The sequence below is a fragment of the Strix aluco genome, chromosome W (assembly GCF_031877795.1).
Source record: "Strix aluco isolate bStrAlu1 chromosome W, bStrAlu1.hap1, whole genome shotgun sequence".
Lineage (NCBI taxonomy): Eukaryota > Metazoa > Chordata > Aves > Strigiformes > Strigidae > Strix > Strix aluco.
Window position 1 is genome coordinate 44794560 of NC_133970.1, and position 23104 is coordinate 44817663.

The 23104-nt window shown below is 42.5% G+C and overlaps 1 protein-coding gene across 15 annotated transcripts in view; it reads left to right on the plus strand.

The window, feature by feature from the left end:
* Positions 1-23104, plus strand: part of LOC141917771 (ceramide transfer protein-like) — a 78088-nt gene that overhangs the window by 32525 nt on the left and 22459 nt on the right. For 14 of the 15 annotated variants that reach the window (XR_012621444.1, XM_074811258.1, XM_074811262.1 and 11 more), the window contains 5 exons: positions 641-748; positions 1556-1694; positions 1977-2060; positions 9586-9743; positions 17711-17803. Coding sequence is in view for 14 of the 15 variants with exons in the window: in XM_074811258.1 (XP_074667359.1) it covers positions 641-748; positions 1556-1694; positions 1977-2060; positions 9586-9743; positions 17711-17803 (582 nt within the window). In the remaining variant the exon portion in view is untranslated. The remainder of the gene's footprint in view (positions 1-640; positions 749-1555; positions 1695-1976; positions 2061-9585; positions 9744-17710; positions 17804-23104) is intronic. The other variant, XM_074811256.1, reaches the window with a different exon arrangement.

Genomic DNA, 23104 nt, shown 5'->3' on the forward strand with positions numbered 1-23104 from the left:
CCCTCTTGCTTTCAGTATCTTACTTTGTTTTATGTAGACGTTTGTTCTTTGTAAAAACTAATTTCAGTCTAGTATAAAGAATATTGCTAAAGAAGTCTGGAGCAAGCAAAAAAAAAAGATAGCGCTAATTATCTGGTTTTTCTGATCTCTACTTATTTTGTTGCTTTGTAAAACTGAAATGGCAGTATTTGAATGATTGGAATAATTAACTGAGGCTGTTGATTGTCTTCAAACTGAACCATGTTAATCCCTTGATTAATTGTAGAGTTCGGTAGGTTTTTTGAATGCTGTGTGAAAATTGCTTGGTAGGGATTACATATACCAAAATAATGGAAACATTGCCCCTTTTTTGAACCCTTAAATATATGTTGTCTTGCTCTCTTGGGGGCACATAATAAGTTGCAGGTAACTACTTTTTCCCAGATCATTATGATAACAAAAAATAGATTCATAGTAACTTTACAGATGCTGCATCAACATCTTAAACTTGTAGACACAATCTGAGTTACTAAGCTCCTACTGCTTCCTGACAAGAAACGAATAGGCTGGTTTTAGAGGAGTGACATTAAACTTGCTTTTATGATTTCTTCTTTTGTTAAAAGCCTCAGCACTCTAGTTTTGTGTGTGGTTTGGTTTTTAGACTGAATCTGGCTATGGATCAGAGTCTAGTTTACGACGCCATGGCTCCATGGTGTCTCTTGTTTCTGGAGCAAGTGGATACTCTGCAACATCCACCTCTTCATTCAAGGTTAGTGAATAACATTTTCTTAGTATTGGTGTGTAAATGACACAACTGGAAATGAAATAAGCTGTGTGAAGACTTAATCACACAATTATAGGAAAAAACCTAAATCTGGTTTATTGTGTTAGTAATTCAACATGTGATGAACAGATAGTATAGGAAGCTTTTTCATGCCCCTATGCAGTTGTTCCTCTTAAACTATGGTGTCATTTTCGAACGGCAAGAAAATCAAACCTGTGGGAGAATTTGTTAACCTTTCCTAACCTTCTGAGAATATCAGGGCTTCTAAATGAAAGGAAATACTGACTCTGTGAGTTAATAAATTTGATTAATACTGACTGACAAATGATGTCTTTCCTTGTTTCATGTATATAAATATTTAACATTTGAACTTTGGTGGGCTGTACTTCTGGGAGAGCAGAAGAGGAGCAGCACAAAAAAGGGGGGAGTAAAGATTAGAACAAAGATCTTAACCTAGAACTGACTGTTTTCAGGCAAATAGGAATAAACCTGGTAGTATGTGAGATCATGTTTTTAATAAGCTTTTATTGAATGCTCTAAAGTAGCAGATGCAGTCAAGAGGAAAAACTGAGACTAGTGGACAAAATGAGTAAGAAACACTTTTATACAGATTCTTATGTTGTTTAAACATTAACAGTATTTCATAGCTGCTGATATCTGAAATGTCTTTAGTGTACTTGAAGAATTTGTTCTTCATAATTGCAGAAATTTTTTTTCTTTTTCTTTTGTTTGGCATTGAACTATTGCTGAGTGCGTAGAAGCATTTGAGCCTTTTTTCTCTTGTATTTTCAGAAGGGCCATAGCTTACGTGAGAAGCTTGCAGAAATGGAAACCTTTAGAGACATCTTGTGTAGACAAGTTGATACTTTACAGAAATACTTTGATGCCTGTGCAGATGCAGTTTCCAAAGATGAACTCCAGAGGGATAAAGGTAAAACTGTAATTGAAAACTCTTATCTCTCTTGAAATAGTTACTAGCATTTGATACCATATAAATAAATATGTATCTTAAATTTGCTCTTTAGTAATGGGATCAATCATAGATATTTCTGCATAAACAGTGTTAGCTATTTTCATTTCAGAAGTTGGGTTCCCATAAAAATCTGCTTAACTTTAATATTAAATATTAACCTCTTCCTGCTCCCTCCACGCTCTCCCTGCTCCCCTTCCATTCTCCCTCCTCTCTCTCTCTCTCTCTCTGTCTTTCATTTAGTGGTAGAAGATGATGAAGATGATTTTCCTACAATGCGTTCTGATGGGGATTTTTTACATAACAGTAACAGCAGTAAAGAAAAATGTAAGTGTGTCAACTTTTTCACTGAAAAATTTCATGAATGATATGATAAGCCTGATACAAGATGGGTATTTATGCTCTTTTCTGAGTAGAAAACTACAAGAATAGTTATTTGAATGTATGTGACAGGAAGTTCTTATTTGTGTTAAGATTATCATTCCTTAGCTGCTTTTCATGATTATCTGAGTTATTCTTAATTCACACAAATATTAATGCAAGCCTGTCAAATTGGAATTTCCTATTCTGTGTCCAAAGCCATTTCCACTACAAAATTCTGTTGAAACAGCTGCATCATTCGGATATTGGGAACTGGGATTTGTAACAGGCGATTGCCGTTTTTCTTGCAAGTGTTATGTACTTTAGCAGTCTGATGAAGCACAACGCTTTTCCAGTTAGGTGTGCCCCATTCTGTTTTTTCTAAGTTCTCTGGCTATGTAATGGTTAAGTCAACATTGTTACTGATTCTCACTCACTGTCATTTTAGCACTTTTTAAACTGTATATTCCAATATTATGATGAACAGAATTCTGATTTTTTTTTTTGTCTTACCTTAAATGATCTGGTTATAGTCATTGTGCTCACTGCATCCATGCAGTAAATATGAAGAACTCGTGCAAGTCTTACTGTTTTAGAAATCTCATACTTCTGGCCTGCCAGAAGTTGTGTATGCATTTAAAAATCTGTTTGCATTCTTATACTTGTTTCCTGACTGAAATTACTTCAGTATTTACATTCTCTAGTTGTTGACAATTCAGTATTTGTTAGACTTTAGTTCACACAACTTTGAAGCGGTCGGTACATTTTTAAATCTGATGGAATCTCCAGAAGGTAGTACTTGCCAAAAACATTTTTAAAAACGTAGACACTTTCTTCAAGAACCTGGAAAATATATGGGCAAAATAAGCCTCTTCTGTTTTCTTTTTAACTGGCTCTAGTTCCCTGTGTTGCATGTTTCCTTGCTGTATTTAAGTACTCTTTCTAGATTATTGCCAGAACTGTTATGAGGAAAGGAAATGGAAGGAGCTTTCACACTATACTTCCAGAGAATTGATCATATGAGTAGATTTTTTTCAATTATATAAAGTGCTTGCTCTGCTAAGGATTAATTGTAGTGCTGATTTCAGAGGTTAAGGAGTGTGTAACTCTGAAGTTTTGAATAAATCTTTCTTGCCTCTTATGAGCAAAGATAAGCAAGCTTGCAACACTCACCTGTAAGCAAGTCCACAGTTCCAATAACCCTATTTTTATATATAAAAGTCTACATTTTTGAGGACTGTTAAGTCAGAACAAACTTCAGAAAACTGTAAAAGCCTTCTTTAAAAAATGTTAAGTGAGAATTTAATTTCACTTCATGATTCATTTTGAAAAAGATGTCTTTGTCAAACTTAATTTTTGTAGAATGATGTAGGAGTTTCAGCTTAATTTACCTTTAGAACATTTCTTCATATCTACGTTCTTCTGGTGTTCCATCGGTAAACCAGGCATCTTTCTTGTGCTCTTCTATTAACTCGTCATAAGGGGGATCCAACTCCACAGGAGATATAGGGATATCTCCAAGGGGAGGAGTTTTCCCTAGTGTGGGCATATGTTTAAATGATAGTTCCTAGAAGAGTGGTGTGTGTGGAGTGGTTACATGTGGTTTTCCTGGTAGAAATTGTTGCTGTAAATGTTTCCATTTCCAGTGTGTGGCTGCCTGAGCTACCCCTGCATGGGCCCTAACGGAATCATCAGTAACCCACACATGAATAGGTATGGGTGTGTGTACAGCAGTACTAGGTCCCTGTATTTTCTTTGGATTAATTGCCTAGCCTCAGTCCTGTAATTGTGCTTTCAGTGATTCGGCAGCTCCTTCAATTTCTTGTTGTGACTCTGACATAATCAATAGATCATCACTATATAATGGTAAACAGTACTTTGTCAGGCACGGGCAGCACAACAGGATCCCACTTTGGGAATCCATGCAAGACTTATAAATCAAATAGCAAATCCTGCTTGAGAAGTTCCGAAGCAGGAGTGACTATTTAAAGTTTCAACTGTTTGTCCTGCCAACACAGCAAAACCCAAGATATATTCTTTAATTGGGGCAATTAACACTGTCGCGGTAAATGGCATGGCATTTCCTACTGTTAAGGTAACCTTGGCTTGGAGGGCAGGGGTCGGATTCCTCCCCAATCCCCAGATCTGTGATGTGGCTTCTTTATTACCAATATTACTATGTAATACAGTAATCTCAGCTCCCGTATTCACCAGAGCTAATACATGTAAAATCCCTGCGGACAACCACTGTATAGTTAAAGGAGCATAAGGGCATCGGTCCTCCTCACGGTAAGAGGCTACAGTGGTGGCAATTTTGGGGGACCTGCCAAACCTTAATTTCTGCTGTTTTGGCATTTGCCAGGTAGTGTCTTGCCTTGAGGTGGCAGGTGGGGTGAAGGGTGGGTGTGGAGTTAGTGGTGGGGCTAGGGGTGGTCAGCTTCTTTGTGTAGGCGCTACCTTTTGCCATCGGTGAAACATTTCCGATGTCATGATCCCATCTATTTCTGATCGTGGGATACTGGCTCGTACAAGATCATTCCACATTTGTTTCCTCGTCACCCATGCCGTGGCTCCTTTCAGTTTTACCGACTTTCCTTTATTCATCACCCGAACAGATGGCCCTGAAATCACAGCCCCGGTTTCCCTCAAGGTATCTGCTAGGGCACCTACATTACCTATAGCATTTGTCACTGCTGGTATAGTTAATGGTTTTAGTGGGGTAGGCACTTCTCTCAAAAGCTGCATGTCAATACTTCTTGTTACTGCTACCCTGTCCGGATTGGATCCTGCAACCAATGCATGAGCCATCCCCATCTGCCACACCAAATTAATACCTTCTTCCATTGTACACCAGTTCCCAAGGGATGACACTAATTTGGCAGGTTCTGCATATGCTGTTAAAACTGCTGCACAAAACCATTGATATATAATGTAGGTGTAATAATGTCTCGCCCATCAGGACCTCTGATATTTTGCAACTGAGCATATCCTCGTTGTATCTGATCAGCATTGGCTATAGGGCTTAATAAATCTTTTTCACCTGCTAATAAATTAATAGATGCAGCTTCCCTGTCCCAAGCTCACAAAATCCATGCCAGTATGCCTTCCTTGCTCTTTTTGCTGATAGTTGTCTAAAAATTCCTTTAACTCTTTTGGAGTGTAAGTATGCGTGATCTGCACTCCCTCATCCTCTTGTTCCTGCTGCCCCATCATTTGTATGAGGGGTCGTGCTTCCACCACCTCCCTGTCTTTTAAGTCCGGACCAAATTCAAACTCAGTCTCAGAGTGCGGGAGAATAATGGACTTGCACAACTCTATGAGAGTTATCAAGCAAAGCCGTTTATTAATCTCACCCTAAGCGGTTTATATACTCTTCATGCCTTATCACACCCCTAAAGGTTACATTCTGTTGGTTAAATGCTGCTGTTCACGCAGCGGTAATTTCTCACAGCTCAGCGCTTTCCCACAGCTCAGTGTTGCAGCTGGCCGTTGTTTTTCCCTGCCACCTTGGCACAACTCGGCAGTTTCTGATCTTTTTCCCAAGGCCTGTTTCTCATCAAAGCCTTGCTGCTTCTCAGGGGCTGCACAGGGCTGACAGGCCGATGTCGACTTGCCTCTCTCCCACATCAGAGTCCGAGGATTCAATCTTAAATATTTCCATTCCATTCCTTGGGATCCCATGACCATTTTGTGGTGAGAGCATGAACTTGGGAAATCAAAACCTTAATTTTTCCATATTTGTCCCTTTGTTTATTAGTGATGCATGCTACCAACTGCTCTACGTTATCTTGCAGCCCATAGCACAGCTCTGCTTGAACAGTAATTACTTCTTGCATGATTGCCTTTGCATCTCATGAAGTCCTGACTTCCATTTCCAATTCTCTTATTTTACTCCATAATGCAACAACTTCATGGTGAAGAGCTCTAAGACCGGTAGCTAACAACCATCCCAATCTCCCCACTAATTTGTGAGAAGAATCCGATGCCACTTTCCATGGCAACCCGCGCGTAGCCGTCTCAGTTGTCTGGGGGGGTAACCACTGCCGCATCATCTATTTCAGGCCATGCTTCTGGCGGAGCCAGTTTAGCCAGGAAAGCAGCCACGGGGGTCCGGTCCTCAGTACTGGGCCATCCCAGAATAAGGGGAGTCACCATCGTGGCCTCCCCAGTCCCTGACTTCTTTTTTAGCCATAGCATGGCTGTTCCTGGATCCTGCCAACTACACCAAAATGTGTGGGCTGACACAGGCAGGATGCAAGAACAACCACAAAACCACAGATGAAATGCAAAGAGGAAATTTATTCTTGTTACCTCACGAACTAGGGGGGGTCTCTGAAGACCCAGGCAGAGGCACACAAGTGGGAATGCAGGCACTGTGGATCTCAGTCCTTGCTAGAGAGAGAGAGATTTTGAACTTGCTGCTTTTCCCTGTATATCAGGGATTTTCGCAGGCGTACTTTTCCACTGTGCTTTGATCTTTCCCACAGCAGGGCAGGAATCTCAAGGATGTTCAATAAGGTGCCTCTTGAGTCTCACAGGCCTGTGTTATCTAAACACAGATGTTGTACTTATCAAGTACACAAGACTAAACAACAATTAGTATGATATATGTGGTTTTCAACACCCCAGCTGCAAGTCACTTGAGCGTGTTTACAATCCTCCTCACCAATCTTCTGTTATATTCCCACAGCATCTTAGGAACAAGAAGGGAAAACTGATCTATCCTAACAGACACAGAGGTATATAGGAGAGAAGGGATGAAGAGCTATTGAAGAAGGCTAAAGCATGGTATGAAAAACGCATTATAAGAAAGGCAAGAGAAAGCAGTTCACAAATAAAGCAAAATGCTTAAAAGACGGGATAATTAAAAAGGAACCACTTGGAAGATCTTGAAATTGAAGTTAAAGTAGAAGAAAAATCATACTGCTGCTTCTTTCAATTGGCTACATACAGTTTGATTACCAGGCTAGAAGAGCAGTTGAAATGATAAAGAACACTTTCCTATTAGCCTTTAACTTGAACCTGCAGATCTCCTGATGCAAGATTTCATTTTGAAACACTCAGTCTTGTAGCTGACATGAAAAACACGTGTAAAAAAGGAATAGGAAAGATGTTCAGGCTCTCCAAATAGAAAAAAAAATATCCTGACAAGTACTTCTAATGAGCTGAAGTTCAGCTGTTGCAGAGATGGGGCTTGAGGCTGTCTTCTGATATGTTCTGTGAAGACAAATATCTCCTCTGATTAGGAGTGAATCAAAATACTCCCATCCACAGTAAGGAATATCTTGAGTCATCTTCTCTTCAAAGAAATAGGCCTTGTACCTTTCTGAAACAAGTTTGGTTTTGTCCAGAATTATGGCTGAAAGGAACTATGGACACTGACTTTGAAACTGCAAGCTCTGTATGTATCACTGCTGCTTTGAGACTAATCATTAAAGAATGACTTAAAATATATGATGACTGAAATGTTATGGAAGTATTAATGAGTTGTAGCTGAGACCTAAAGATATCCAGGAACAAAAGCTGGCTTTTTTCCAGGAAACGAGGCTACATTGCTGCATCTCCCTTACAATCTACCATAGATTTCTGAAATTATTTTATACTGTTGCAGCCAGTGGTAATTTCTTCAGTGTGTCTAGCATGTTGCATATTTCAGAGAAAAATCACATCTATAAGCAGCATAGCTGTGCCTGGTAAACCTGCACATGAACATGGTCTATGCTAGCAGGACATACTATTAGTATAAACTGTATTTTTTTCATTAGTGAAGTGTGTTATTGGTAAAAGCTCTTGTTGTCTAATTTTCATTGTTCAGTGAATCCACTGCATCGCCTCCTTGCCAGATTATACCACTTTCAGTCTTAGCCTCTTCTGTGTTCCCTCTGCAGCTGGTAGGGGGAGGGAGAGTTCATTATTGCTTCTGAAACAGATTGATCTTTCTTTCTTTTGCTCCCATCATCTTTACCTTTTAGGGAGCATTCTTGATTAACATGAAACAAAAAAATAAGCTGTGTTCTACCATAGTATGTATGCTTATTAAGGTATTTGAAGTAGTCTGCGGTGTGTAAACATCTGTTTGAAAAAGTTTGATTCCTTCTGAAAGGAGGGCATATAAAACCTCTGGAGACTTAAACCACTGCTTAAGACCATGTGGTGCTTGCTTTCTGTTCCTTAAGTGTAGATATTGTGCTCTACCATTAGAGAACAGCAATTGCATGTCTTTTCCCTACAAGAACTGAGCTGCTAGAAAGCTATGCTTTACCCTTTGTAATGGTTTAGCCCCTGCCGGGGTCTGAGACCACGCGGCCGCTGCCCCTCCCCCACAAAGGGAGTGAAATACAAAGCCCCGGGGCTGAGATAAGGAGAGGTTTAATACAACAGAGCAACAGCAACACAACAAACAGCAACAATAAGAATAGCAGTGATAACAATGAACAGAGCAAAGTATATCTACCAATACAGGAGTGAGAGGAGCAGATGTACAAAACCACGCGCCCCGCGCTCCCGTGCCAGGATGTGACGTCCGCATGGTATCTGAATAACCCGGCTAGAGCTTCCCCCCACTGCTGGGGAAACTTAACCCTATCCTGGCTAAACCAGGACACCCTTGCAGACAGATATTGGATAAACTTACACAAATATTTATTTGTGTTCTTTAAACCATAACAGTGGCACATTGACAAACTGACAGACAGGGAAAAGAAAGCAATATCCAACTGGGTGATAAGTCATTAGCTTGCCCCATGGCATAGCAGGAGTTACTTTAACTTGCTGGGCTCAGTCAGCTTCAACATGGGTGTTACTTCTGCTTTCTAATATTTTCTGACATCAGTGTGTAGTGTTTGATTTGTTATTCTGTCAACCTACATACAAGTTTGACATAGAATAGGTACTTTTTTGTCACACATTAAGTGACTTGTTTAAATAGCCTTAGCAACAGATGGCCTGGTTGACAGCATGAAGTAGTTGTTGGAACTGCAAAATCCCACAGTACTTGGATAATTCAACACATTTGATACCTTTTTATGTTGAGGTTTTTAAATCTATAGTTACCTGCTTAAAGCAACCTTGAAATGTTACCTTTTGAGTTTGATTGCATTTTGAAATTGTTCCTTTCTTAGTGCTGTATTGGATATGTTTTATGGTTGCTTTGTGTTAATTAGGCCCCACTTCAAGCTGTCAAACTGCTATTGTTGCAAAGTATTCCCACTCCTTCCACCCACATGATTTGTAGAGTGCAGAGTAATACAGCATTACAAGCAGACTTGAAATACAGTATAGCAAGATGAAGCTTAAGGGATGCATTCCTCCTTTTGAATCTCTTTCCTTATCCTGTGGATAGCTGAAAATTATTAGCACTTCTGATTTTTATTTTTAAATTAACTTTCTAGCCAGTCTGTTTTCTTCAAACAGCTGTAATATAAAGCATACATGTAAAAAACTTGTTTGAGTTAAAGGCAGCTATCAGTGAATGATTCATGTTTGTTCTTAGTGTTTCCACATGTGACACCCAAAGGAATTAATGGCATAGACTTTAAAGGAGAAGCTATAACTTTCAAGGCAACTACTGCTGGAATCCTTGCTACACTCTCCCATTGTATTGAACTCATGGTAAAACGTGAAGAAAGCTGGCAAAAAAGACTAGATAAGGTAAGATCACTTTCCTTTTTACTTTTGTTGAAAAAAATGTTTCTCTAGCTTTAAACTGAAATTTCAAATTAGCTGGTTTTAACTTTTTTTTATTCCAGGTATTGCTTTTAATTTTATGTACAGCATTTATTAATTTTAGGTGCTTTCATTATTTATTACTCCTATAAAATGTTAAAAACTCATCCTGACTGTTGGTGATGCAGTAATATTATTCATCATATTTTTTCTTTTCCCAGCCCTTGTTCAGGTAGTATTCCTATATTTTTTTTAATATCTATAAAGAATCTGATAGTATTCTGTAGTACTAAGTGTATTGCTTGCAGCCCTCTAAAAGACACCTAATTATCCATGCTTGCAAAATGATGTGCAAATCTCTGAAATGTTTTAATTGTGATAAGAGATAGTGACAGTACTGAGGATAACAACCAGTTCTAACATTAAAGGTCTAAGATACAATTATTTCACTTTAGGAGATTGAAGAGATTAATTTAAGTCATGCTGTATACCAATTGGTTAATTTTTTAGGGGTCTGTGTTGTCATAATATCTGTTGTTATTATGGCAATGATAGTTCATGATAAGCCTGCTCAACCAGTATAGCAACTCGAAAGGAGCAGTATCTTCTCTCTTCAGATGAGATGTACTATAGAAGCATGGCTAGGGTTGTACTTCAGGCTTTGATTTCTAGAATCCTGCTATCACTGGCTGGTGTCCTGTACAGTCTCATTTTTAATGTGTTTCCATATGGTGTATATCACACTTCAAATCTTACTCCATATGTGTTAGTGGTACACAATTCAAAGAATTAAGTCATTCAGACAGAATACATCCACGTTTGAATTCTTGCCCCTGTCTCCTGGCTCTTCTTTGTCTGTATGTCAGAGGCCTGGTCCTATCTAACTATATTGTGACTTCTGTCAACACTTAATTTATTATTGCTTCATCTAGGTGGTTGGAGGAATTATAGTAGACCCAAGACTTGAAGCTTGTTCATAGGATCATAGGGTAATTCAGGTTGGAAGAGACCTCAAGAGGTCTCTAGTCCAACCTGCTTAAAGGAAGTACAGTTTGAGATCAGACCAGGTCGCTCAAGGCTTTATCAAGTCTGGTTTTAAGTCTCCAAGGCTGGAGATGGCACAGCCTTTCTGGGCAGCCTGTTCTGCTGCTCAACTGTTATAGTGAAAAAGTTTTTTATTATATCCAGTTGGAGTAGCTCTTATTCCAGTATCTGCCTATTGTTTTTCATCTTCCTACTATAGACTGCTGCGAAGAGCCTGGCTCAATTTCTTGATGACCTGCTCGGAGGTATTGGAAGGCTATTATTAAGTCCCCCCACAAAAGCCTTCTCTTCTCTGGGCTGAGCAAATGCAGTTCACTCTTGCTGATCAGACTTTGCTTAAAGCATGGATGAAGTGAATTTTTTCTTGTCAGTATGTTAGTATATGCTATTTACAGAATAATATGTTAATATAGAATTTGAATTGGTTTAGATTAGTTATTCGTCATGTTTTTCTTCTGTGGACTAACTTTAAAGCACTTGATTTTAGCTGCAAGCAGTTAACAAATTCAAACCTAAATTTCACTTTGAGTCTCCTGTGACTGATACCTCATACAGCAACATATCACCTCATACAGCATGAGTAAATACATTTTAAAGGGGGTCACAAGCTTATTTGGACTTGGTTTCCCAGAAATTAAAATAGCAAAAGCTTCTAAAAACTTGGAGATTTTAAGTTTCTCTGCTTTGGTAGACCTGCAACTTTGTCACGCTTGTCAGTGAAATTTTCTGGACTTTACAGCACACTCATGGTGAAGTACTGTAATTCTAATATAAAATAACCTTTTTTATTTGGATTCCTCTAATTGCTAGCCTTTTAGAAGAGGAGATTTCGATTGAATTAAATAATATGGAATCATAGTGGGTTAGTCTTGGCTAATAGCCAAATGCCCACCCAGCTGCTCACTTACCACCCCATCCAGCAGGACCAGGGGGAAAAAATAGGATGAGAAAGCTCATGGGTCAAGAGAAAGCCAGGGAGATTGCTTACCAGTTCTTGTCATGGCAGAACAGTCTCGACTTGGGGAAAATCAATTTGTTGATGATTAGAATAGGTACAGTTAGTGGGAAACAAAAAGACAAACACTGAAATGGCTTTCTTCCCCCATTTCCCAGTCTCAACTTCACTCTTTCACTGCAAGCCTCTCTACCCCCTGCTTGTCTAGCCCCAAGCAGTGTGGGGCAGGGAATGGGTGGTTGGAGGTCAGTCCAAAAGATTTAGTCTCTGCCACTCCTTCCCCCTCACACTTTTCCCCTGCTCCAGCATGGGTCCTTTCCAGGGCTGCAGTCCTCTGGGAAAAATCTGCTCCAGTGGGGGGTCCTCCATGGAACATGGTTCCTTCAGGAAATGTCCCTCTGCTCCAGTGTGGGGGTCCTCCATGGACTGTAGTGTGGATATGTTCTCTGCTCTAGAACTCCTCCTTGGTATTCCCTCTGTTTCTCACTTTCTGTTCCCCCTCCTCTCTCCCTGGGTGGTTTTTTTTGCTCTTAAATACATTTTCACAGAGGTGCCACACATGTGACAGATGGGCTTAGCTGTGTCCTGTGGTGGGTCTGTTCCGGAGCTGTCTGGAACCAGCTGTGTCTGACATGGGCAGCCCCTGGCCTCCTCCCACAGAGCCCACTCCTGCAGCCCCCCACAACCAACACCTTGACGCCTACACCCTGCACAAGAATTTAAAGACAGCAGTCCACTGTATTCAGACCTTTGCTAACACTATTTATTCCACTTCAGTTGTAGGGCTTCTTTTGTGTTGTTTGGGGTTTACCTTGTTTTAGTGGCTAAACGTGGCTCTGTAAAAGTCTCTTCTATAACTATGGGCCTGAGCAAAAAAAACACTGTTCTCTGATAAATTGTTGTAGGAGGAGAATAATGTTGATCTCTGTACTCTTGGTTTTCTTGGATAGATGCTTATGCTGCTCTGAAAAGGAAGTAAATATTGGGAGATGATAAAGTTCAGAATATCTTCTTTAAGAGATTAGAGGGGAAAGTTATGTGAAATTGGGCAGCTGTTTGTGTGTGTTCTAGCTGGGAGGGTTTTAAAGCTAGAAGAATTGAAAGGTGCAGCATCAAGTTTGTCCTTTGTATATCAGCAGATTCACTCTGCAGGCTCTGTGCTGTGCAGGTTTGTCATAAGAACAGGATCTCTGTCAGTGGCTAAAAGCAATGAGTGTTTTACAAGTAGTTTAAGTACTGTTGTAATCCAGCTTGCTGCTCTTCCCTCTCCAGCCTCCTCACTCCACTAGCTTGAGAATCACATTTTACTTGACAGCAAAACACAAATATGATTAGTGACAGTTCTGCTACTTCACAAAACTATACAGCCTCCATCTTGTAGAGGGCCAGTTTAGCCTAAAGATGCAAGAGAGATTTATGTCTGCTGAGCTTGAAGCAAATATATTTCAAAAATATAGCTGTCCTAAAATATTTCTAATGCTAAAAAGCTCAAGCTGATTAGAAATTGTTGAATCCAGAGCTGACTACAATTTGACTTGAGATGAGTACAGTGTTATGGAGTGAGTATTTTCCTCTAGAAACCCTGTTTTTTAAATAAATGAAAGGTTTTTAAGTTACATTCTGAAGGTTGGAAACCTTTATTTTTAAACCTTTGAAAGCAAGAAATCATTATAAAAACATCTTTTAATTTTGAAGGAGACTGCTAAAATAGTGCACTCGGTGACTGCAATTTTAGAATTCTATACTTAGTTTTCTTTCTGTTACCAAAACAGTCAGATGGCCAGAATAAAATTAATACAAAAGCATGTAGTGTTATCTAAAGGTAACTGTAGTTACAACTTTGCTTTTGACCTTTTATTCTTAGCTGTTAAGATCTTGAGCTTGACTCTATTTTTCCAGTGCAGTATATTTTTCAGTATGAGCCTCTTGAATGTATTTTTAAAACAGACTTTTTTAAATAAACAGGGAAAGGATTTAATCTCTAGTATTTGGTCCATTGTTTCATTTGCAACAAAATCCTTGTGGTGATGCTTTTCTTGTTGTCTTGACTACAGCAACATTTTTCCATCCTTGTTTCCTTTGGTCTTAATTGGTATTAATGTGCAAACTTATCTTCTGAATGTTAAATTTTACTTTAACGTGTTTGGGTAGTTTATTTTGTTCACCTTTCACAACTGTAACTTAAATGTTTCATTAAATTTTAGAGTTTTAATACACCAGTAATTTTTCTGCTGTGCAGTCATACAATTTCCCAATTTCTGCCTTATTTAATGTTGTTGCCGTATTTAATGTTGGAGAGTTGTCTTCTGACACGTGAATTACCACTAATTTGCAGATTGAAGTGCAGAAAGCATAGGGATTGGGGAGGGGGAAAATTCGGTTTTGGGGGGTTTTTTGTTTTGTTTTTCATTCCAAGTGTTCTGGTAAAACTGCTTTCTCTCAGTGACTTATACTCAAGTCATGCTTTATGCATCTTCAGGACTCTCTGGTTGCTTTCAAAATAGGTAAACTTGCAAAATTTTCTGAAACGTAAGTGTTAGCAGTTATCACCTGTTTGTGATAGTTTCAGGAAGGGAAAAGCCTACATTCACAGATAAAGACAACACTGTCTTCATCTAAGTAAACAGAGAAGGACTGGTGGAGGATGTGGTGGTTGGAGGCCGACTAGGACACAGTGATCATGAAATAATAGAGTTCTCTATTCTTAGAGAGGCCAGGAGAGGGGGCAGCAGAACTGACATCTTGGACTTCCCAAGGGCTGACTTTGACTTGTCTAGGCAACTGCTTGACAGGATCCCTTGGGAGACAGTCCTGAAGGGTATAGGGGTCCAGGAAGGCTGGGCACTCTTTAAGAAGGAAGTGTTAATGGCTCAGGAGCAGGCGGTGCCCAGGTGCTGTAAGAGAAGCCGGCGCCAGAGAGGGCCACCCTGGCTGAACAGGGAGCTTTGGCTGGAACTCAGGGAGAAAAGGAGAGTTTACCGCTTTTGGAAGAAGGGGCTAGCCACTCACAGTGATTACAAAGAGGCTGTGAGGCTATGCAGGGTGGAAATCAGGAGGTCTAAAGCCCAGCTGGAAATTAATCTGGCTTCAGTAGTCAAGGATAACAAGAAATGTTTCTATAAGTACATCAACAGCAAAAGAAAGACCAGGGAGAGCCTCCATCCCCTGCTAGATGCAGGAGGAAACAGGGTAACAAGTGATGAGGAGAAGGCTGAGGTGCTTAATGCCTTCTTTGCCTCAGTCTTTAATAACAAGACCAGTTGTACTGAGGGAATCCAGCCTCCTCAGCCAGAAGACAGAGACTGGGAGAACGATCCCCCCACAGTGTCAGTGACCTACTGCATCACATGGACACACACAAGTCTATGGGACCGGATGGGATACACCCGAGGGTGCTGAAGGAGCTGGCTGGGGTGCTCGCCAAGCCGCTTTCCATCATTTCCCAGCAGTCCTGGCTGACCGGGGAGGTCCCGACAGATTGGAAACTGGCCAATGTGACGCCCATCTATAAGAAGGGTCGGAAGGATGATCTGGGAAATTACAGGCCTGTCAGCTTGACGTCGGTGCCCGGGAAGCTGATGGAGCAGCTCATCCTGAGTACCATCACACAACACAGGCGGGACAACCAGGGGATCAGGCCCAGTCAGCATGGGTTTATGAAAGGCAGGTCCTGCTTGACAAACCTGATCTCCTTCTATGACAGGGCGACCTGCTTATTGGATGAGGGAAAGGCTGTGGAGGTAGTTTACCTCGACTTCAGTAAGGCCTTTGACACCGTTTCCCACAGCATTCTCCTGGCGAAACTGGCTGCTCGAGGCTTGGATGGGCACACGCTTTGCTGGGTAAAAAACTGGCTGGATGGCCGGGCCCAAAGAGTTGTGGTGAATGGAGTTAAATCCGGTTGGCGGCCGGTCACGAGTGGTGTCCCCCAGGGCTCGGTTTTGGGGCCACTCCTGTTTAACATCTTTATTGATGACCTAGACGAGGGGATCGAGTGCACCCTCAGTAAGTTTGCAGACGACACCAAGTTGGGTGGGAGTGTTGATCTGCTCGAGGGTAGGGAGGCTCTGCAGAGAGACCTGGCCAGGCTGGAGCCATGGGCTGAGGCCAACTGGAGGAGTTTCAATAAGGCCAAATGCCGGGTGCTGCCCTTGGGCCACAACAACCCCCAGCAGCGCTACAGGCTTGGGGAGGAGTGGCTGGAGAGCTGCCAGTCAGAGAGGGACCTGGGGGTGTTGATTGACAGCCGGCTGAACATGAGCCAAGCAGTGTGCCCAGGTGGCCAAGAAGGCCAATGGTATCCTGGCTTGTATCAGCAATAGCATGGCCAGCAGGGACAGGGAAGGGATCTGACCCCTGTACTTGGCACTGGTGAGGCCGCACCTCGATGAGTGGGTTCAGTTTTGGGCCCCTCACTCCAAAAAGGCCATTGAATGACTCGAGCGTGTCCAGAGAAGGGCAACGAAGCTGGTGCAGGGTCTGGAGCACAGGTCTGATGGGGAGCGGCTGAGGGAACTGGGGGGGTTTAGTCTGGAGAAGAGGAGGCTGAGGGGAGACCTCATGGCCCTCTACAACTCCCTGAAAGGAGGGTGCAGAGAGGGGGGATGAGTCTCTTGAACCAAGGAACAAGCGATAGGACAGAGGGAATGGCCTCAAGTTGCGCCAGGGCAGGGTCAGACTGGCTCTTAGGAAGTATTTCTTTCCAGAAAGGGTTGTTGGGCGTTGGAATGGGCTGCCCAGGGCAGGGGGGGAGTCCCCATCCCGGGAGGTGTTGAAGAGTCGCGTTGACATAGTGCTGAGGGATCTGGTGGGGTTGAGAACGTTCAGTGTGAGGTTCACGGTTGGACTAGGTGATCTTCAAGGTCTTTTCCAACCTTGATGATTTTGTGATTCTGTAAGTGCTGCTTTTTTACTCAGAATTTTTCTGTGGAAAACTACTACTTTGTTTTGCATGAAAACTGTTGGTTTATTTTTTCAAACTTTTCTTTAGAAATTGGAAAGTATGTGTTCCACAGTGAACATTTGCCACCAAATTCCCAGTTGGTAAACTCAGCCTTTCAGTAATTTTAAGGGTTTTGCACTGAATCATTAACGTTCAGATTGGGTTGCTGAATAATTATATCTGCAAGTAGTAGTGTGTGGTGTCCAGTTGCCAAAAGGGAACAAAGAAACATCTTATGTACTAAAGCTGAGTTCTGCAAGAATTTCAGAAACGTTTATACGTTTCTCTGGGAATATCTGGCAGTATATAGAACTTGCAGAGGAAATACAAGGCTTAATCTGATTCCGTCACTACTACCACTTTATTCAAAATATACTATGACATAGACATCATTAGTGGCTCTAGTACAGTCACACACCTATTATGGGAGAATGATGTTGAGTTGTTAGTCTCTGCATGGAGTTTACAAAATGATTCATGTGGATCCTATGCCAGCGAGTTATAGATACAAGCCTACGTGCTGTGATTCACTAGTATATCACCCTGTTCAAGAAGTTAGCTTTCTACCAGTCTTACTTTTCACCCTTTGTTATTGCTGCTCATGCATCTGTGTCAAGGAGTTTATATAAACTGTCAGATACCAAGTCTGACCCTCAACAAACCATGAATAATAGCTGTGCTTAAACTAGATACCAGATTTTGCTTGCTGATCTAGTTTCTTCCACATGACTTAAAGAAGGTATGCTCAAGGTAGCTAGCTCCCCAAGCTTTGTATTATATATGCATGTGTATGGGCACACATAGAATCACAGAATCTTCTAGGTTGGAAAGGACCTTGAAGATCATCTAGTCCAACCGTTAAATGCATGCATTCAATTAAAATCAGAAAATCAGCAGCTTTGCAATTGTTACTTGGGAAAAACCCCTATACTGGTCATTCCATTTACTGGCATGCTGACTATTATCAGCCAGTTCATTCTTGCTGCATCAAATGATCATGTAATTTTGCAGGAGATAGAGAAAAGGAGAAGAATTGAAGAAGCATACAAAAATGCTGTGACAGAACTGAAGAAAAAGTCCCACTTTGGAGGGCCAGACTATGAGGTACAAGATTTTAAAAATTGGTTTGTTTCTCAAAGGAGTGTGTGTGTGCAAATCAAGGTCTTTGGCTGTGCAAGCGTATTCATGCCACTTTCCCTTTTCTGCCTTGGAAACTGAAACTGAATGAAGAATCTAAATCCTTAATTTTTTGAGAATAGAAGTCTGTCTTCACCTCAGGTTTACTTATTCTGCTTTTGTCTAAAGCATTTTGCTTACAGATATTTGACTTTTTTTATTGTACGTTTGCTACTGTACATATGCAAGTTTTGTACTTTTTAATGACTCGCTTGTATAGATACGTCATGCAAATATGAAAGCCCTGACTTCAGAGGCAGTCCTAGAATCTGAAGTTTAATCTGAATTGATTTTTAACTTGTCACCACCACTTGAAATGTGTTGATAAATTCAATGATTTTAGGTTCCGTTTCATCTGTTAAATTGCATGTTTTAGCAGCTTCCTCCTCAGTTTGGTTATTTAGTCAAGTTCTAAGTCTCTTAAACTGCCTTCTGAAGAATAATGTCAGCTAATGCACCTATAATGCAGTTTGAATAATTTTTAAAAGCTTGAGCCTTTCATTTACGTTAATCAAGCAAGTTTCTACTTACAAATCATAGCCTGAGAAATAGTACTAATATGTTGGGATATTTAAAAGATACTGTGGTGGTTTGACCTTGGCTAAATGCCAGGTACCCACCAAGTCGCTCTATCACTTCCCCCCCCCTTCCCCTTTTTTTTTCTCAACAGGGCAAAGAGGGGAAAGAAAATAAGATAGGAAAAAAAAACCAACCAACCCTTGTGGGTAAAACAACAGCAGTTTTAATATAAGCAAAGCGAAGCAAAGGTCCGCGCGCGGAAGCAAAAAAAAAGCAAACAGATTTATTCTCTCCTTCCCATGAACAGGCGATGTCGGGCCTTCTCAGGAAGCAGGGCTCCCATACGCGGAGGGGTTGCCTCGGAGGACCAAGGGTGACCCCACCCCCTTCCTCCTTTCTCCCAGCTTTATACTGAGCAGCCGTCAGATGGTCTGGAATATCCCTTTGGTCAGTTGGGGTCAGCTGTCCTGGTTGTGTCCCCTCCCAAGATCTTGCCCACCCCGTCCCACTGTGGGAGGGGGGGAAATGTCGGAAAGAGCCTTGGTGCTGTGTAAGCACCACTCAGCAGTAGCCACACCACCAGGGTGCTATCAACACCCTGCCAGCTCCCAGCATCAAACACAGCACCATGGGGGCTGCTAGAGGGGAAAACCAATTCCGGCTCAACCACACCCAGTACACTGAGTTTCTCCATTGTGACTGAGGCATTGTAAAAGAAAAAGGTTGATAGGAAGTTGGACTTTGTCTACCTGGTTACAAACCCAGATATCCCTGTTGTAAAGTGGGTTTTTAAAATTTGCTGGAACAGTTTGTTTTACAATACAATAAAAGCAGTAAACCTTGTTTTCTTAAATTACCATTTTACCAAGCAGACACAAGTTTTTAATAGTTGACTCAACTCTACCTGCTGTTTATTGATAAACTGTTCTTTACAAGAGTTTTCAATAGTGATCTCCAGAATTTTGTCTTGTGCTTTGAGCACATATCCGCAATCCACCCTAAGGCACTGGAATACTTGGAAGGAGTCTTAACTACACAATTATGTTAATATGTTTAATTTACTGACATGCTGTAAACATTTTTAAGAGAAGATATATGTTAATTAAAACCTAAATCTGATGTCAAAGCATATTGACACTGTTACTCAGTCTTCGGTTTCCTGGTGTTTTGCTTGTTTATAGAACTACCCCTAAATTGTAGTTAAAGGAAATAACTTCCTGTCCTGGTTTCGACCAGGATGGAGTTAACTTTCCCTGGGTTGAGAGGGAGCACAGCTGGAGGGCCGGTCCGGACCAGTCATTGGAGTATTTCATACCATGTGATGCCATGCCCAGGGATACAGGTGGGCGCGGGCTCTCTCGGGCGGGCGCCGTTTTCAGGTTCCGGTGCGGTCGCGTGTTGCTGGGGGGGGGGGGGGCGGTCGCCACGCTCGGTAAGTCACTGCTGCATCTTACCCGTTCCTTTTTTGGACTCGCTATTGTTACTGTTGTTCTCTTGGTATATTTAGTAAATGCTTTCTTTTTATTCAACCCACGAATTCTCTTCTTTTTGTCCCTCCCCTATTTCACCAGAGGGGGGAGGTGAATGGCCGGCCACGTGGCCTCTGGCTGCCGGCTGAGCTCAAACCTCAACAGGTTTTGGCGCCCAACGTGGGGCACTGAGGTTTGATTTTTCTTTTGAGATGACAACAAAACGGGTAAAATGTGGATTGCTTGGCTCCTTAAGATCTTACCACCTCATTTGCAATACGTGTTTCCCATGCTGTTGCTCACCTTCCGTGAGAGGTGGGTTAAGGTTTTGTTTCTGTTGTACTATGTGATGCTTATCTATGATGGGGTGCTGTCATCAGCCCTGGGGCTATTTACAGCTGTGTTTGAGAAATTGAGGAATTTCAAATATCCTTGGAATGTTGACATTTACATGGTCATCTTCGTGCTAGGAGCTAGTGTGTTCCTGCATGTGGTTCAAGTTTTGTTCAGGGTTAAGCAACTATTTAAGAGTATCACAAGGAAATCTACTCCAAGGTTGGAGAATTATGAGTGGCTGGGGGTGTGGGGTAGCCTGGGCAAGTACCTAGGACAGTGAGCACCTCCAGTGTATTGGAACTTCACTCCTGCACAGGTGCAGAATCCTGAAGAACTAGTGAAATATTTGGGAAAAGTATGTTGTCACCCGGGTAATTCCAGGGAGGCACAGCTCACTGCAACATGCTGGGGCCTGGCCCATCCCCTACCGAGTGCTATTAAACACTGTTCAGCACCCTCAAGAGGAAGAGAAGGGCTCTGCACCTGGTAACCAAGTAACAGAAGCTGCAGCCACTACAAGCCCGAGGACAGGCGCTGCAGCTGAACCAGAGAACCAACCCACGACAGTGTCAGTTGCTCCCAGACAGAAGAAGAAATACACAAGAAAATCCCCTCGCAGTGTACAGGGTGAGGATGAACCAGGCCCATCACGAGAACAGGAGGAGGCAGAGCCAGTGATAGTCACCCGATCCTTATCCCTGAGTGAGTTGTGAGACATAAGAAAAGATTCCAGCCGCCATCCAGGTGAGCAACTCGTTACCTGGCTGCTGCGGTGCTGGGATAGCGAGGCCAGTGGCATGGAACTAGAGGGCAGGGAGGTGAGGCAGCTGGGATCCCTGTGTAGGGAAGGGGGCATTGACAAGGCCATTGGAAAGGAGACACAAAATCTCAGTCTCTGGAAGCGACTTCTGTCAAGTGTGAGGGAGAGGTATCCCTTCAAGGAAGACTTTGCATGTCGACCAAGTAAGCGGACCACTATGGAGAGAGGCATTCAATACCTGAGGGAGCTAGCTGTGCGGGAGGCAGTTTACTATGACCCAGATAATGCACGGCTACCCACAGATCCAGATGAAGTCCGATGCACCCGGCCCGTGTGGAGGAAGTTTGTACGGAGCACACCCTCATCATATACCAGTGCATCAGCAGTAACGGACTGGAGAGACGAAGAGGGACCAGCAGTGGATGAACTGGCTCGCCGACTACGACAATATGAAGAAAGTCTCTCTTACCCCCTCGTTGCAGCTGTGGAGAAATTATTTCATGAATTCCAGCAATTTAACGAGAACATGTCCTACTCCCCACCTGCACGGACCAGAATCTCGGCTATTAGGAGCAGTCGTTTCCCTACTCGAGAGAACCGGTACACACCACGGGGGGAGCTGTGGCATTGCCTGCGTGACCATGGAGAAGACATGAAGAAATGGGATGGAAAACTGACCTACCTCCTAGAAGAGCGGGTATGTGAGCTGGAAGGAAGAACAAGTACAAAACGGGGTTCTTTTAGGAGAAATGCTGCTCCAGTTTCCAGTAATCAAGTGCCCAAACGGAGCACAAAGGTCGACTTTGCTCATGATCCTATGAGAAGAACTCCTGACTTGTATTCACAAGAAGTGGGTGACCAAGATGAGGCTGAAACCCGTGCACACCACACTAACCCATTTGTCGTTAGCGAGTATTATGACCAACATTAGAGGGGCCCTGCCTCCAGCCAGGCAGAGGACAGGGACAACCGAGTTTACTGGACCGTGTGGATTCGATGGCCTGGCACATCTGACCCTCAGCAGTATAAGGCTCTAGTGGACACTGGTGCGCAATGCACCCTAATGCCATCAAATTTTTAAGGGGCAGAACCCATTTGTATTTCAGGAGTGACAGGGGGGTCTCAACAGTTGACTGTATTGGAGGCCGAGGTGAGCCTAAGTGGAGAAGAGTGGGAAAACCACCCCATTGTGAGTGGCCCAGACGCTCCATGTATTCTTGGCATAGATTATCTCAGGAGAGGGTATTTTAAGGACCCAAAAGGGTATCGGTGGGCTTTTGGTATAGCTGCCTTGGAAACAGAAGGAATTAAACAGCTGTCTGTGTTACCTGGTCTCTCAGAGGATCCTTCTGTTGTGGGATTGCTGGGCATCAAAGAACAACGGGTGCCAACTGCCACTACAACCGTGCACCGACGGCAATACCGCATCAATCGAGACGCTGTAATCCCTATCCATAGACTGATTCGTCAGCTAGAGAGCCAAGGAGTCATCAGCAAGAGGCACTCCCCCTTTAACAGCCCCATATGGCCAGTGCGAAAGTCTAATGGAGAGTGGAGATCGACAGTGGACTAGCGTGGCCTGAATGAAGTCACGCCACCGCTGAGTGCTGCCGTGCCAGACATGTTGGAACTGCAATATGAACTAGAGTCGAAGGCAGCCAAGTGGTACGCCACGATTGATATTGCCAACGCATTTTTCTCCATCCCTCTGGCAGCAGAATGCAGGCCACAGTTTGCTTTTACCTGGAGGGGTGTCCAATACACCTGGAATCGGCTGCCCCAGGGGTGGAAACACAGCCCCACCATCTGCCATGGACTGATCCATGCTGCACTGGAACAGGGGGAAGCCCCAGAACATTTACACTACATCGATGACATCGTTATATGGGGTAATACAGCAGAAGAAGTTTTTGAGAAAGGGGAGAAAATAATCCAAATCCTTCTGAGAGCTGGGTTTGCCATAAAGCAAAGAAAGGTCAAGGGACCTGCACAGGAGATTCATTTTTTAGGAATAAAATGGCAAGATGGACGTCGTCAGATGCCAATGGAGGTGATTAATAAAATAACAGCTATGTCCCCACCGACTAACAGAGAGGAAACACGAGCTTTCTTGGGTGTTGTGGGTTTCTGGAGACTGCACATTCC